The following is a 17,882-nucleotide window of genomic DNA, read 5'->3' on the forward strand; positions in this document are numbered from 1 at the left end:
ATTTTTTATTTTACTGTCAACAAACCCAGAATGTATGACCCAGTATTAAGGCGAGAACGACAGTGGGAAGTTCAAAGGGTTGTTTGAAAACAAAACAGCACAGTACAGAACGCAGAGCTGGGGAAATGCGATCTGCAGCAACTGCGGGGGAAGGCGGGGCACAAACCATCACCAGCACTCTGATTTGGAAGAAACTCAGGTAAGTGACCCCGACAATTAGATGGAAGATGATTATCAGTGTAAGTCAATTGCCTGGTCCTACAGTTCAGTCAATCCTCACGGATGAGACAGGATCTAGCCAATGGACTCCAAAGAGATGTGGCATGGAGCCTCCCAGATTGTCCCCAATGCAGCAGCCTCTGTGATACAGACAGAACAAGGATGGTTCTGAGATCCAGGAGTCCGAAACCCGGTTAGCGGTTCCGATCAGAACAGAAACAGGCAGATCTAGGGTTCCAGTAATCCACAGAGCATTCAGGCAGAATCAGAGTTCCATGAGGCCAGCAGCAGGCTCAGACAGACACGCTCAGATGGAGACAGGCAGGCTCAGCAGTTGAGGGACAAAACAAGACAAAACATGAGGAAAACCAGAGATTTTTTTTTTAATAGGCTACGTATGCCTTCAAATGTATTGATTTTAATGATTGTCTTTTGCTCTGTTTTTAATGGTATGGTCTTTTAACCTTTGTTTTAATTTTCCCTTTTTGAACTGTAGCACTTTGAGATTTGAATTCAAATGTAAAGTGCATTACAAATAAAATTCATTATTATTATTATTATTAACCACAAAACTTTAAACTCCCTCCCTCCATTGAGCCAAAACAGGATCAGGGCATGCTCAGGGGATAAGAGACAGGACTACAAAGTTTTAAACTAGCTCCCCCCTGCTGAGCCAAAACAGGAACAGTGTGTAATCAGGGGAGAAGAGCAAAGGAAACCATCAGGAAACACCAAGATACGACAAATAACCCTATTTAACCACTGGCCTCCGAGAACAGGAACAGGAATCCTGGAAATCAGCCATGATCTCCAACTAAAGCTAAAAACCCAAGCGAATGAAACAAACTTACATAATGATCTGGCCCCAATAGCTGGGCTGAGCAGTATATAAAGCAGAAGGAGCAGGTGGATAAGATGAATGATAATTAGTGAGTGGAGAGGTAGGTGAGTGAAGTGAGCAATTATATCAGCTATCAGAACTGTCATCAAGAGATGTACTAAATACATAAAGGTATTAATGGTAGTACAGGCATTTGAACATGGCTGATGCTTGTTTTAAGCAGTCAATTTAGTTACATGTATGTTAAGACAGTATAATATAATATGGTGTAGTGTAGTATAGCATCTTGATTTGATAACGAATATTAGATTAGATTAGATTAGATTCAACTTTAATATAGGAATATAGTTGGCATAAGGGTCATATAACATCAAAGGATGTTATACGTATACTAACTATATTTCATTCTAGTTGGTTACATCCAGGTAGATCCTAAAAGTCATAGCTTATATAGCCAGTTTATATTCATAACACTATACTTACATCAGATATTTCTTTGTTTTAGTACCTTCAAATGCATATTATTTCATTATTCAGTATGTAAATCAGATTGGATTCATACTTGGACATATTTTGCTCATCAGCGGAGATATTGCCTAAGGCTCCTCACAGAGACTGCAATCTAGGCCCACTTACCTACAGAGACTGTAATCAGTGACATGCTGGGGCTTCATTAACAAGCATAAAGAGACAAAAATCCCCTTTCTGATTTTATTGTTTAGTTATTTTCTATCATTTTAGCGTGAGAAATATTACATTTTTTGTTGTATAATTTTGCAGGGTTATAATACACTCAAGTTACATCTGAATTGTCCATATGTATTGATACATTTTTAATAGTCAAACGCATTGCTGAAAATTCACTTTAATCCAAAATAGATCAAATTCTTCACATCAGTGCATCAAAAAAGTTCAAGATGCATGTATTTATTGTATTTTCTGGTGTTATTTTGCTCTACAGAACATTCAAAATGTTCAGTTTTAGATGCAAAATGGCACTTTTTTCTTTAAATTAAAGGTTTACTCATATTTATTAGTTTACCATACTTATCTTTCAAAATTTGCGTAATTATAATATTTATTGATTGTGTACAGTGGATATGGAAAATATTAAGACCCCTTTAAATTTTTCACTCTTTGTTTCATTGCAGCCATTAGCTAAAATCAATAAATTAATGTACACTCAGCACCCTATCTTGACAGAAAAAACAAAATGTAGAAATTTTTGCAAATTTATTCAAAAAGAAATAGTGAAATGTAACAATGTCATAAGTATTCAGACCCTTTGCTCAATAATGAGTGGAAGCACCCAAGTTTTTCACTCCTGGAATTTGGGATCCTCTGGCATTCTTCCTTGCAAATCCTATTCAGTTCTGTCAGGTTGGATGGTGAGCGTTGGTGAATAGCCATTTTCAGGTCTCTCCAGAAATGCTCAACTGGGTTTAGGCCAGGGCTCTGGCTGGGCCAGTAAAGAATGGTCACATAGTTGTTCCCAAGCCACTCCTTTGTAATTTTAGCTGTGTGTTTAGGGTCATTGTCTTGTTAGAAGGTGAACCTTTGGCCCAGTCTGAAGTCCTGAGCACTGTGGAAGAGCTTTTCTTCCAGGATATTTCTGTACTTTCATCTTTCCTTCAATTACAACCAGTCACCCTGTCCCTGCAGCTGAAAAGCACCCAAATTGCATGTTGCTGCCATCACCATGTTTAACCACGGTATTATATTGGCAGATGATGAGCAGTGACTGGTTTTCTCCACACATACTGTTTAGAATTGATGCCAAAATGTTCAATCTTGGTTTCATCAGACCAGAGATTCTTTCTTGCCATGGTCTGGGAGTCCTTCGTGTGTTTTTTTGGCAAACTCTATGCAGGATTTCATGTCTTGCACTGAGGAGGGGCTTCTGTTGGGTCACTCTGCCTTAAAGCCCTGACACCTGCAGTGATAGTTAATTTGTGGAACTTTCTCCCATCTCCCTACTGCATCTCTGGAGCTCAGTCATAGTGATCTTTGGGTTCTTCTTTACCTCTCTCAACGAGGCTCTTCTCCCAGGATTGCTTAGTTTGGCTGGGTGGCCAGATCTAGGAATTCTGGTTATCTCAAACTTCTTCCATTTAAAGTCGTAGGGAAACAGCTGTTCCAACCGTTGCATTTCCATATTCTACCGAGTGGTGTCTGACTTTACACGAGTGAATAAAGTGAATTTGATTGAATTTGGTCATTTATCAAGGGGGCAGGATTGTTGTGGCAAAAGGTTTGCAAGCAAGTTTGGTTGTGGCCGGTTTGTCGGAAGCATCTTGCTAACCAGTTAGCAACTTAGTGCTAGCAGTTTCCCAATGGAAAATTATATTTATACGCTACAGACAGCAGAAGCATGCCAGAGGAGGAGAGTTTTGTATCGGAGGGCCTGGATGAGTTTCCTCTGTCATAATTTTTTTATTTAGAGGAGGAAAGTGGGGACGAAGATGGTCTGGAAGAGGACGCCAGGATGGCAGAAGCCTTGTTTGGTGTAGAAGGCTTACAGTCGTACATGTTTGAGCCCTTGCCTCACAACGCTGCCAGTTCTGTTAGCTCTACGCCTGCTGAAGACACAGACGTCCATCCCCGTGAACACTGGGACGTACCTCAATGGTAAAGTAAATGATTCTTATTTCTTATTTCATTGTTGCGTATATTAGCTGTGACATATGAATCAAGATGCCATGACCGAAAAAATTTGATTGACAGATGACCGTTGATATTTGATTGGCTGAATTTAGGTGTACAAGCTGACGTATAATTAACTGGCCTGCATAAGATAACCGGAAAAAAAAAACAACACAAATTTTCAGGTTCAGAAAGCGCAAGAACTTTGACAGGCATTTAAACAGCCTCGCTACTCAGTTAAGATGTAGGAGTTTGTAGGAGTTGCTGTCAGTTGGATAGAGTTTGGGTATATTCTAAGAATAGGTTGGTTGGAGAAACAGCCAATCTAGTTGGTTCAAACTATTGTAGTTAGATCAAACAATGTAATGATCTGAGCAAGCCACTGGACACAGGTGTAACTTTAATGTTAAGTACTATTGCTGTCTGTTGCCAACAGTTACCAATGTTGGTGGCATCAGCTGTAAGACATTGTGTTTCACTCCTGAGTTTGATGGTTCAAGACCTACCCTAGACTTTTCAAAATTGCAATTATACTTAAGCATTTCGCCTAATGTGACTGATTTGTATTGGTTTGCCATAGTAAAAATATAGATTGGGTAAAAACACTGCCAAATTAGATTGGCTGGTTTAGCCAAAAGATTGGTTAAACATATAACTTCCAACCTGATTAAAACCAAAAACAGTGGAAAAACTATTGCGTTTGAAAAGAAATGACTAACCCCTTTCATTTTGGTCGTCATTGCCCAATTTGCACAAGCGCATTTACTGTCTGCTTGAGCTTATTTCATCAAAATTGCAGAAAAACTGTTTACCCTAAATGATTGTTCTCTTCTAAGACCTTTTACACAAAAAAACTTACAAAATCATTAACTATTTCAAAGGAACTTAAATGGGGAAAAAAACAAGAAAAATAATTGCAAAAAAATCTCAGATTTTATTACTTACTGTAGTCCTGCACTCCACCAGTAGGAGGTGACATGTTCACATGAGGCCTCAGGAACTGTGGGGATCATTGAAGCAATTTGGCCAAACGGTTCAATACCTCATGAGGCTTCATCTCACCATCACTAGCTCTTACGAACCTTGAGTGCTGCTGCATTTCTTTTGTAACCTTGGCAAGATATGTGACTTGCCACAATTCTGTCTCTGAGCTCCTTGGGCAGTTATTTCGACCTCATGATTCTTGTTTGCTCTGACATGCACTGTGAGCTGTAAGGTCTTATGTAGACAGGTGTGTGCCTTTCCTAATTTCAATTCAATTCAGTTTATTTATATAGCGCCAATACGCAACACAAGTCATCCCAAGGCACTTTATAGTTCAACCAGATCATACAGTCAAATTGATTCAAAGTTTTCTATCTAAGGAAAACCAGTTGATGACCCCTAATCAAGTCCAATCAGTTTCATTAAACACAGCAGGATTCCAATAAAGGAGCAGCACCATCACAAGGAGGATCAGAAGAAATGGACAGCATGTGAATTCAATATGAGTGTCACAGCAAAGGCTCTGAATACTTATGACCATTTGATATTTCAGATTCTCTTTTTTAATAACATTTTTGTTTTTTGTGTGTCAAGATGGGGTACTGAGTGTACATTAAAGGTCAAATAGAAAGGAGTGCGTCTAGAGCAGTTTTATCATGTGTGATGGTAGATTATCCTTTCTTTTCTCTATGTGGCTGATCCAAATCACACTAAAAACGCTCCAAGTAATAAAATCGAGAGAATTTTACAGTATGCTGTGACGTCAGTGTACTCAAACGTCCTTGGGCTAGTGTAAGGAAACACTACTTAACGCATTCATAAGCACTCTTAAAGGAACATTAAAACATCATTACAATGGAAAAGGAATGTTTAATGATCCAAAAAAAAAACGCTTTTGAGTCAAATTTCGATCCGGAAAGTAAATAGATTAGGAAAAAAAGCAACTGGACAATCTGTGGCGTCCAAGCCAATACAGCAAACTATGTTCGGATCACTTCACGGCAGATTCTTTTATCATCGACCCTGCTCTTACAGCATCAGTTAGATTCAATATACCAAAGATGCAATGGCTTGTTTTCTCTGTTGTATAGCTTTAATAAATAAATACAATAAAGCTGATTCAAAGCATAGTTTATTTTTTATGAAATATTTTATTTTATTTTATTTCATAAAACAGCAAACCTTAGCTAGTTGCACAGTTTAGTATAGCGGCAGCTACAGATGGATTTCAATACCATTATGGTCTGAGCTCCAGAACAACAAGAACTGTGATGAATAACAGTGAGTTACCGCAGGAGGAGACCCACAGCTCGAACCCCACCCGCCCGGAGCCATGAACCAAACCGGGTAAAAACCACATCCGAAGGTCAATTTTTCCTACCCGGACAGCGATCGGATTAATGAGGGACCTCTTTCTCCATCCAGGCACACTAACCGCCTGCCTTCAAACCCGGCTGCAGCAGCATGCTGCTAACCGAAACCAACCTTATCTCCTCTTCAAACAAAAGGTTAGAATCTGGTTTAACACAGAACCATCTGGAAAATGTTCTGAAAGATAATGAACTTCCACCAGCTCTGCATAAGATCAAAGAACATTTAGGAGCGATGATTAAACCAGTGAGCATTATTAGAACCACTAAGACTCTGATCATTTTTGTGCTCGTTAAAGGATACAAACTCCATCACAAAGGGGAATAAATATTGACTAGCTATGTAAAATTAGTTCTTCCTGACTAAACTGACGTCACGGCATCCATCAGTGGGTCACGTGACCGAATGAGAAATTTAGCATTGTCTGCTATCTTAGTGAATTATTTAATACTACAAACAAGAAAATGCTGGAAGTTTTTTTCATTTTTGATGTATTTAATTTTGTACATACTATCAAATTAGAAACTAAGTTTTTTTTTTTCCGTTTGAACTTTAATGAGAAATAAAATGATTTTAGCAAATGGCTGCAATGAAACAAAGAGTGAAAAATTGAAAGGGGTCTGAATACTTTCTGTACCCACTGTATATTAACTATACACAAAATCTTATTAAATATCTTTAAACGTCAATTGTTCCAAAAGAAAACCCAAAGAGAAATCTATGATGACAAAAAAAAACTAAACTGTTTTATTACTTACCACTGTTTTAACCCCTTGATACCCATTGTAGCAAATATTTATCAAACAAAGCATTCATTTCCCCCATGCACCTTAGCTATGGTCCTAGGAACCTTTAAAAAAAACAGTCTTTTCTACCAGGACTGCTTCCTAAAATACATATTTTGTGCCGATGCATGAGCAAAATCTGGAGTCAAAAACAGATGAAACCAGTCAGGAAATAAGCTAATTTTTTATTATAAAGTAGTTGGTGCCAAGATAAAAAATACTCCTTTTCTTATCGAGTTCTTTCACTAACTACATTCTAAGATTGTGGCCAGTTTTTGTGAGGTTGTCACAATATTTTGGTTTGTAGCGTAATTGATACATTACGTTATTGTGCAAGTTCCAAGTCCCTAACAGTGCTATATAAATAACAGCTTTCTGGACTGCTTTTCTTCCGGCGCTCCTATTTATTTTGCCTTCTTACTTTCAGTTATATTTATAAAAATAACATGCTGGAAAATAAATCTCCATTTCAATTACTGAGTTAGTTTTCATTGTTGAGCATTATACTTTTCTTTTATTAATCTACATGAATCTTCTACTAAAACTGTTTTTACAAATTTGCACTAAAAATAGATTGAAATGTAACAGATGTTTATTTTTTGCAATTAAAATTGGTTAATTACAGTTTAATTATTGAGTTATTATGACATTATTGACATACATACAATTTACAATAATGTAAAAATATGTAAAAAAAAATCTGTTGCTACAATGTAACAGATGTTATTTACTTTTTATTGATAAGACCTGTTTATAACAGTTTTATTACTATGTGATTTTTATGTTAATTTTGAATATTTTGTCTGTTGTTGTAAATTTACTGCATATTTTTTGTGTAATAGTAAAAATACCAATCTCAATATAATTTTTCATCTTCTTAAAGGCAAAAACACATTTTTATATATACTTGTAAATAAATCCAGGTGTCAGTGGGTAATCTATGTATTTACACCTGTCCGTGTACATTTTCCATGTGCACTTGATTTCCCATGTGTACAATATAAATGTTTACACTAAAGATGTTGTTTGATAAAAAATGAAAAACTAATTTAAGGATTAAACAAATACCAACAGGGCAAAGGGAAAATAAATTAAATAAAAAATACGTAAATGCTAGCAGGCATGAAGGTCCAAATGTGCCAAAATTTAGGAAAATAAATCAATTGTAGAATTAATACTTATTTTTTGTTTCAGTAAATACAATATCAGCTTAAATTACAAATGTGCAGTTATTTCAGTCATTATTTAGTAACACCATAGTTATGTTCTGGAGTAATTTGTCATCACTTCCCATCAGTTGATGGAGATAATGTGAAGTGTAAGTAAACCGATTAGAAGGTATGTGGGATTAAGTGGGTTTATGTGGTGTACTTCAGTTCATACACATACAAAAGCTAGAAATATTGCAGTTTTACCCTATAAAACTATTAGTTTGGAGTTTTTGATTTATTTTTGTTGTAATTTAAACTATTACAGGTATAAATCATTACTTAAAGATTTATTTATCAAATTGCAGTATTTTTGGCACTCTATTCATAGTGTGCTGGTAAAATTTGCACCAAAACTTGTGAGCCCAGCCTGGCTCCTCATATTGAAAGGGTTAGAAGTGATCTTTACAACAAGACATTTGCTGAATAGAGTGCCAGTGCAACAACCACATGCAGTCAGCAGATGTCTCCATTTCAAGTTGCTTACAAGCTTGTGGTTGGGTTTAGTGCATTCAGTGGTGTAGGAGTGGAGTAATTAGCCCAGTTTAAGGTGAAGTTGGCCATATTAGAGGCATGGGGTTCTGGTACAGGAAAAGCAATTTGAAATGCAACTCCTGTGATCAAAATTAGAACTGTAGATAGCAATGTGAGTCCCCGACGCATGATCAGCTGAGAGGTGGACAGCCTGTCTGGGGATTTAGTGACAGAACATTCCTTGCTCTTTTCAGCGTCTCTCTCAGGTACAGCCGCACCTCTGGGGTTTTCTTCTGACTCATACCCCCCCTTCAGCTCCTGATCATGGGTATTAACACGACTGTAGCCCTCTGTTCCAAAGGCTGTTTCATTCTTTTCCTGGGCCTTTGGGGTTATAAAGAAAAATACATTTATATAAGGCAAGGAAAGGCTTCTATAATACATTCATAAACAGGGTAAATAAAAAGGTGTCACAGGACGCTCTGTACATACCGAATCTGGGCAGTCAATGACATCTGGTAAGATTGCTTCATTCAGAACTGTACTGACTGGACGCACGGGGGGGACTACCACAGTTTTCCCAGCTCGTTTTTGAGCCTAAAGAATGTCAGTGAGACCATTAGCTTAACACGACTACCAAAATTCTTGTAAATTTGACATTTAGAGACAGAACACAGAAAATGTATTTATTTAAAAAGAATCTTGCTTAAATGTGACACAATTCAAGCTGAAATTGTGAATGTGTTTACAGTTAATTTTCCTTCTTTTTATACAGACTAAGAATAAATTTAACAATTATGTGGGAGAAATTATGTGGCCCTTTGCCATTTCAGGAATTTTCACTTTTGTTCATTAAGTACATTTTTCGTTTTATATGAAAAAGAAAAATGTCAATTTGTACCTAGCTACAGTCCTTTTTTGTATCTGCTGTTTGAAGGAGAACTGGTAAAAGGTGCCTATCTCCAGCATTCTATGGGTGAAAGGCATGTTATACCCTGGGAAGGTCACCAGTCCATCACAGAGCAAAGATATATACAACTTAGCACCCACATCTAAGGGCAACCAGGCCCAATCCCACACCGGCCTTAAATACTACCACTATGCACTATTCCCACCATCCCAAACCACGTTGCAGGAAGGGCAAGTGGTCCATTCAGCCCTTAAAAAGCAGGTGTGTATCGTTTAGGTAAATAATTGTTTGGTCTTTTGTTTTGTTTTTCATCAATCCTGAGGTCCTAAGCAAGAAACCTTGCAAGCACTGTTTCTTGACAGAAGTATTAGACCAAAATATACAAATCTGGTTTGTCTTCAAAATATATATATTTTTTTATAATTAGTTTATTTTTTAATTCATTTGTTTCTGTGTGTTTTTTACTTATAGAGTGTAACTCACCTTGTCTGTGACCTTTTTCCAGTCAGTTTTGAAGATTATAATGAGGAAAAAACCCGTCTGAATAAAGACACAAATTAGGAGACCCAGCCATAAACCTGAAATAAAGGACATTGATTAGCTCATATAAGTGGTAACTATCATGTTTTTGTTAGGTTATTACCCAACATACAAAAACAGCATAATCTTATAGAATACAACCAATGTGCTACTTAAATGACTACTAGGCCCTAAATCAACTTTATTTGCTAATAAACTGTATAAATAGATATGGTGTAATGCTGTCTACATGCCCGAGGCATTATTATGAAAATTTACTGCACATTTGTTGAAACCCTGATTTTGTGTCTGAAGCCGTCTGTTTTGTGCCCTCCTTAAATTAAAAAGGGTATGCATCTGAGTTTTGCTCTTGGCTTAGCTAGGAAGGTTGCATCATTTAGGAGACCTGATGTCAGCTGCTATACCCTGGCGGTGGTGGTTTGTTTAGGGACTGACAATGCATTTAATCATTTTCCTATAATGCAAAATTATCCCCTCCTTAAACCACCATCTTAACGTCATGGAGGGGTTTTAATGCCTGGATGATCTCAGAGGCTATGTTGGTAAATCAGACAAAGCGCGGCTCACAAAGCCCCCATGATAACTAAAGAAACTGAGTTACTTGATGTCACGCGGATCTAGGGTTGGGTGTTTCTTAGTTCGACCTGGCCAGGACCAGCCCAAAGGAGTGATGCGAGACCATCCCCCAGTGGGCTCACCACCTGCGGTGGGAACCATGAGGAACCATGCAAAGAAGACTGGGCAGCAATCAGAGGTGGAGGTAATCCGACCTAGAAGATACAGGATCACTTTCATGATGTCAGCAACAACACGGGGATGTGGCAAGGCATACGGGCAATCACAGACTACAACACATGCTCCCAGACGGTGGGTGCAGCTGATGCTGTCTTCCTAAATTAACTAAACAACTTCTTTGGAAGGTTTGAGGCACTAAAAAGCACAGCTGAAGTGTGGAAGACTCTAAGGATAGTCAACCCACGAAAGGCCCCAGGCCCTGAGAACACACCCGGGCGGGTGTACAAGGACTGTGCAGGTCAGCTGGCTGGTGTCCTTGCAGACATTTTTTTTTTTTACGGCACTAATCGCTCCTTTAGTGCTGAGAGGAAAGGGGTATGAGAGAGGGGGAGAGACATGTGGCAAAGGACCACAGATCTGATTCGAACCCGGGTCGCCTGCGTCGAGGACTAAGGCCTCCGTACATGGTTCATGTGCGCTAACCACTGCATCACATGCATGCCCTCACATACATTTTTAACACCTCCCTAGTGCAATCCATAGTGCCAGCATGCTTTAAGTCTGCCACCATCATCCCAGTCCCAAACTATTCTCAGGTGATCTCACTCAATGATTACCAGCCTCCTGTATGCCGACTCCTACCATGATGGAGTGCTTCAAAAGGTTGGTAAAAAACACATCAACTCCAGTCTCCCCCAAACATTCGACCCGTTGCAGTTTGCCTACCAACGGAATCGCTCCACTAAGGATGCCATCTCCTCTGCTCTTCACCTGAGCCTAGCACACCTGGAGGAAAACACCCACATGCGGATGCTGTTCCTGGACTTTAGTTCAGCTTTCAACACCATCATCCCCCAGCATCTGATAGGAAAACTGGAACAGCTGGGCTTCAGTACACCTCTCTTCAATTGGCTGCAAGAACAGAACACCTCTGATGTCATAACCCTAAGCACAGGCTTCCATCAGGGCTGAGTCCTGAAGCCCCTGCTGTTCACACTGATGACACACGACTGCGTCCCCAGGTTCACCACCAATCACATCGATTGAGTTTTGCAGATGACACCAGGGTGAGTTTCTTCAAAGAACACAACTTTTTTTTTAAAGTAAAAGGTGTGAAATTTATGTCCAAAACTATATCCCAAGGTTTGTCAGAATTACCCAATTTGTCATTAAAGGAAATACGTGCAGATGCTATAATTGTCTTCTTTTACAATGTCAGAGGAGTAATGCTCTTTAGAGCTCCCTTGTGACAGGATGGGAACACAGAGATGAATGTAGTATTGTGTAGTTTGCATATCTCATTCAGCTTAACTACAAACATTTAACATTTTAAAGTAATGGTCATAATAAGGCAAGGGAAAAAAAATCCTCCCCTTATTGTTTACTTTGAAACATATAAAGACAACATAGTGATAAAAAAATATTTATTTACATTATATTGTTTAGTATAATAGCTGCAGGCTGATGCTCAAAATCCCAATTATTGTTTCCGTCAGGTATTATTGCCATATAGAAACCACTGAATATACTGACCTGACCTTTTAAGCATCAGACTATTTGCTTTATTTGTCATATCTAAAGGAAAAAATATAAAAAGGTTTGCCTAATTTAAATAATGTGGGGGAATAGCTTTATTATTTTTGTCAGAATCCATATTTAATGACCATAGCTGAATACTGTCAAGTAAATGGCCCAGCAATTTAACAGTTCTACCTTTCAGCTCAGCTGTTTCTTTTACCATAACACACAAAGGTGACAGCCTCATCATTGCAGAAAAAGCCCAAACTGGTCCATCCATCTTCCACAATATGTCTGTAGCAACAGGATTCAAGCTTTTTCCAGTTAGGAACAATGTTTTAGAACTGGTTATGTTGTTAAAGGCTAGCAGATCATTATGACTTACATTACCTAGAAGAACAGGGAACCTGGAAGAGCCTAAGTTTGGCACCTGGATGAGTTTTGTAAAACATAATAAAACACATATTGTAGTAAAACAAACATTGAACCTTTTTTAAATGGCTTCCCCCAAAAGGAAAATAGATCTTTTTATGTATTCTTTAGGTTTGTTGTCAGTGTTGTTAAGGTATTATCCCTATTTAGGTAGGTTGGGTGTTTATGTTGTGGTAGATTGAATAGTAAAGAGTATCCTATTTTGTTTTATTGTAGTCTTCTGAATCATTACTTAATTGACTAATGAAGTTCCTAAAAAGATCCAAACCTTGCTGCCCGGTTTACTCAGGCTACTTTGATTTACTGGGTTATCTAGTGTGCTCCCAGGCACCAAATCTACAACACCAACAAAGGATGATCAGGTACAAGCTCTGCCCTTAATTTTTATGCTCTTTACTGTATATGAAATATATACCGGTATGTAAGGATATGGAATATGAAAAAAAGTAGCATATTCAAATAACAATCGTTAGGAACAAATCCTACATATAACTAAAAAAGCTTGTGTTACAGCCAGTGGCCTTTGTTTTTATTGTTTTTTTGTGTGTACGTTTTTTTTTTGTTTTTTTTTCCCAGGTTATGTTTGCAGATGCAGTTGCAGCTCTCTGTCAGCTGGCATCACTTTAAGAACTTGCAGCCCTCCTGTCATTTCCTGTTTCCTGCCGTTTCTTCTGTCAATTCCTGTTGCAAGCCTCTCCTCATCTGGATTGGATACTGGCCTGATTGTCCCACCAATCCAAGGAGAGCTGCTTATACTGGGCAGCTGTCTTGCCTCTTTCTGGGTTGTGTATTGGTTAAAGGTTGGAACAACTTTTGTATAGCTGTGACACTTTGCAAACAGTTTGATGATGGTTGTGTAACTTACTTCTGTCCCGAAGTGGCTAGTGTTTTTTTTGTGCGTTCCTCCTTATATTTATCAAAGTGCTGACTCAGCACCAGGATTCAGTTTTGTGGCCTTTGGTCATTGTAGATTTAAAAACGCTAGATTATCTTTGTTACACTTTGTGGTTTTGTTTTGATTGTATTTCATATTGCTTACCTTTTCCCCATTTTTTTCAATAAAACATTGAAATTATAAAGCACATCATATCTAGTTTTTAAATGTTCCTTCTTTCCCCTTTGCTAAGCTGGGTTGTAACACTAGTGAAAACCTTTGTTTAGTATTTTACACCAGAATGTGATGATATGCATATCAAGTTTGTCATGAAAATATAAATATATATCATAAATAAATTACCTAATACTCTCAGCTGTGCCCAAAACATTAGTGCCACTCCTACTGGTAGGCCGATGAAATAGTAAGACACCAGGTTTGATACGGCAGCGATTTTCTGTCTCCCACATCCAACAAGAATTCCGTTGCAGACACACTAGGGGATGCCAAAACAACATAAAAAGAGTGTTGATAAAAAAAAAGAAAAAACTTTGAGATAAAAAGACAAAAAATTAAAAACATACCAGAACTGCATCAAGGAATTGAAGAAATACGTAAACTGTCAAGTTGTTTGACACAAGCTGGATAATTTGGCTGCAGGAAACATGGGAGATCATCAAAACAGAGATGCAATTTCAGCTTCAAGGGAATTAATATGTTTTGTTGTGAAGACTCACGCATCTGAGGTAAATATTTTGCCAACGAAGGACTTACAGCCAGCAAGGATGAACCCCTGGAATACAGCAAGCCCTCCTTTAGCAAAAAGAAAAGACAAAATACTTAAATTATATGGATCAAGAACAGTATTATAATTCAGACAAAATTATCAAAACTATTTTAGTTGTCCAACTGTTGTTCAGATAACAAAAAGAGTGATTTAGAGCAGGTTAATCTTTATTTTAGACAGCATTCTGCAAAACAATTTAACCTTTGTGTTTTCTATATTATGTCAGTTTTCAACAAAAAACTTCATGTATGCTATTGGGATTTGTTGTGACAAAACAAAAACAAAGTATGTTCTTGTACACTACATTTGGTGGAAAGACCTGCCTTCCTTAAGCCCAGCGTACACTGCGATTTTCGGGGCGATTTTCCAGTCGTGCAAGAATTTTCAGATCGAGCTGACTTTCAGCCTGATCATGCGTCGTGAGTCATTTAGTGTACAGGGGGTTACGAGCTGCCATCAGCCTCTCACGACCACCTCCGGATCAGGAATCATGAGGTCGGGACAATATCAAACTTGTTTGATTTTCTCCCGACCGTTGTCGGCAAATCACTTAGTGCGCAAACAAGGATTCTTCTTTTTCTTCTTTCTCTCAGCTGTAAACGGAGCAGCATAGCAGGGATGCAATGTGAAATGCAGTTCTGTCTATAAAATTGACGGACCGTCATAGCCACGTTTGCTCAGCCATGTCTTTTTTCCAAATATGTCGTTGCCTTTTCTTTTCAGGGCTTTCATTACAAAATTGCACAAATTGCCAAGGCTGTGCGGTTCACTAAACTGAACTTAAGATCCCCCTTCTATTTGTTTGGCTTCAGGATAGAAAGCTACAGAGCAGCTCCATCTCACTACGCAGCTCAGTCCGACGTGCTTTTTAGTCATACAGTGTGAGCAGTTGGATCGCATTAGAGCGTTGGGCCGAACAAAATCGTGAGCTGTAAACTCACATTGTACGACTAAACCCTGCGGTTTAGTCGTACAATGTGAGCAGTAGCTGCGTGCAATGATTGAAAAAAATCGCACAGTGTACACCCAGGTTTATCAGTGGCAGAGACTGGCTGACAAAAGAAATATCAGTAGGTGGGTGGCCCCATCCTACAATTGAGAGCGTTGCTCTAAGATTTATGAGCTGAACTGGGTTCAGAATTGAAGAGACTGACTCTCTGGAACCACATCATTCCTGTTCAGTAATATGTGTTAACCACTTCTGGGTTCTTTGCTTCTGCCTCTTAACAGGATAGCCAACAGGTATGTGTTTAAAATAATCAGCAATTAATTAACTTCCTTTTTGAAGTCTCTTTGAGGCGAAAAACAATGTATAATTATTAGTGTTGCACCAATACCGATACCAGTATCGGACGGGGCCCCGATACTGCCCTAAAATGGTGGTATCGGTATTGGCAAGTACCAACAAATAGGGCACCGATACCATTTTGAGAGCCATAAGATTATTCAACCACTGTCACCCACTCCTGGTAGGCAATAAAAAGTTCTACTGGATTCGCTTTGTATTAGATTTTCTCCTGCTTCACAAAGGTAGGCAGCAGCTTGACAAAGCCATGATCGCAATTATTTTACATTATTATGGTATCGGCCGATACTGCACAGCCAGGTATCGGGTATCTGTATTGGGGCCAAAAAATGGCATCGGCGCAACACTAATAATTATTCATAGATCTAAGTTACTGCAGCCAGTACTAAGTGGAACACAATGCCTGTTGTTCTAAAAGGCATTAATAATATAGACAAATGCAAGGGGAAATTTTTCATTACAAAACCTTTTTTTTTGTTTAAATCATTTGTTAAAAATTACCAGCTGTCTTGCTGTCTACCAGTCAGGTTTCCAATTCAACCACAGTACAGAGACTGCCCAGATTAAAGTTTTCAATGTAATGCATATAAATTCAGACTGGAAGAACCACAGTGCTGGTATCAATGGACCTTAGTGCAGCATTTCACACTGTTGATCACAGCATTGACACTGCTGACTTCTATGTGTCAGAAAGGAACTTAAAATAAGAGACAATAAAAAATAATAAAAATCCCACGCAGGGTTCCTCAAGGCTCCATTCTGGGTACCCTCCCATTAAATATATTCTTTAGTAGAATTGATTACAACAGTGCAACAGTGTCTTCACAGGTTTGACTAGAAAGTCAGTCAGACTATTGCAGCTCATACAAAACTCTGCTGCCTGGGTTCTCACTAGAACTAAGAAAGTAGAAAGAAACACATCAGTCCGGTTCTGAAGTCCTTACACTGGTTCCCTGTAGCTCAGAGAATAGACTATAAAATCCTTATGTTACTCTAGAAATCACTGAATGACTCAGCACCTCAATAGATAACAGATTTGCTGACACTGTATATGGATAAACCTTTTAGACCACTTAGGTTTTCTGGTTCCAGACTACTCTGTACACCCACAACTAGAACCAAACATGGAGAAGCAGCATTTATTTCCTATGCTCCACTTATCTGGATCTAAGTCCCAGAAGACTGTAAAGGTGCTGAAAGCCTTAGCTCTTTTAAGTCAAAGTTAAAATCACATTTGTTTAGAACTGCCTTTGACTGTTGACGATAAACTGTTAAGTGAGATATCTTAAATTTGAGGTCGAACTGTTTTATTTGCTTTACTACCCAGTTTTATCATGCTTTTATCTTTAGTTGCTTTTATTCTCCTTTTATGTTTCTTCTATTTTATACTTGAATCCACATAAAGCACTTTTAATTGTCTTTGTACTGAATTGTGTTATATAAATGAACTTGCCTTGCCCTAAGATCAATTTTACAGTGGTACGTTTTAGCTTTCAACAGGTCAACCCAAACTAATTTTTCAGAACGATTCATAAAGTGTAATAAACCAAACATAGAGCATGAATTTTCATACCTGACAGAACTAGAGCTACTTTGCAAGTGACTATTGCTCTGGATGTGTTGCCAGCCCCCAGAGCATTTCCAACACGTACGCAGGCTGCAACATGGACGCCTAAAGGAAACTGAAAAAAATATATACCTTATTGAGGCCAGGTCATGTTTGCTCAAGCAATTACTTCAGTAAAAAAAAAAATGCAAATTAAAAAGAATAGATAAGTCAATGAATATAATTAAACATTTTGACTTCTTTGAAATAATCCATACCATGTATGTAAGGGCTGCTATTTCTACCATCACATGCTGGGCTGCCAGATCAGCTTCTCCAAGCCAACCTAAAAAAAAAAAAAAAAAAGTTTGGGGTTTACGGTTAAAAAGTTTTAACAGAAGCAAAACAGCAGTTATTGCAAGAACAGTACAAAAAGTGTACAATACAAGCAATACAAAGTATTGCTTGTTTGAATTCTTGGTAGTTTAACATTTCAGTTGTGTTTATATCTTTATCATTTTTCTGCCTTTGTGTTGTATTCTATAAATCATTTCTGTGTTCATTATCATCTCTAACTGTTGCCATACTAGTTCAGTTCTAGTTAGCTTCTTAATTTGTTTCTGTATTGGGTTCTCCCTCGTCTACTTAATTTGGGACCATTTACAACACACAGGAGGACTAAATCTATTAAATGACACATTCTGAAATC

The 17,882-nt window shown here is 38.1% G+C and overlaps 1 protein-coding gene across 1 annotated transcript in view; it reads right to left on the minus strand.

Annotated features, from left to right (window-relative positions):
* Positions 1-7,579: 7,579 nt before the first annotated feature.
* The window catches only part of LOC107089362 (multidrug and toxin extrusion protein 1-like), a 24,366-nt gene continuing 14,063 nt past the window's right edge, over positions 7,580-17,882 (minus strand). The window contains exons 10-17 of the mRNA XM_015382106.1: positions 17,452-17,519; positions 17,201-17,309; positions 14,272-14,347; positions 14,119-14,188; positions 13,898-14,030; positions 9,919-10,013; positions 9,018-9,122; positions 7,580-8,909 (exon numbers count right to left, since the gene is read on the minus strand). Coding sequence (XP_015237592.1) covers positions 8,535-8,909; positions 9,018-9,122; positions 9,919-10,013; positions 13,898-14,030; positions 14,119-14,188; positions 14,272-14,347; positions 17,201-17,309; positions 17,452-17,519 — 1,031 coding nt within the window. The 3' untranslated portion in view covers positions 7,580-8,534. The remainder of the gene's footprint in view (positions 8,910-9,017; positions 9,123-9,918; positions 10,014-13,897; positions 14,031-14,118; positions 14,189-14,271; positions 14,348-17,200; positions 17,310-17,451; positions 17,520-17,882) is intronic.

This window comes from Cyprinodon variegatus, unplaced genomic scaffold, assembly GCF_000732505.1.
Source record: "Cyprinodon variegatus isolate N-32 unplaced genomic scaffold, C_variegatus-1.0 Scaffold249, whole genome shotgun sequence".
Taxonomy (NCBI): Eukaryota; Metazoa; Chordata; class Actinopteri; order Cyprinodontiformes; family Cyprinodontidae; genus Cyprinodon; species Cyprinodon variegatus.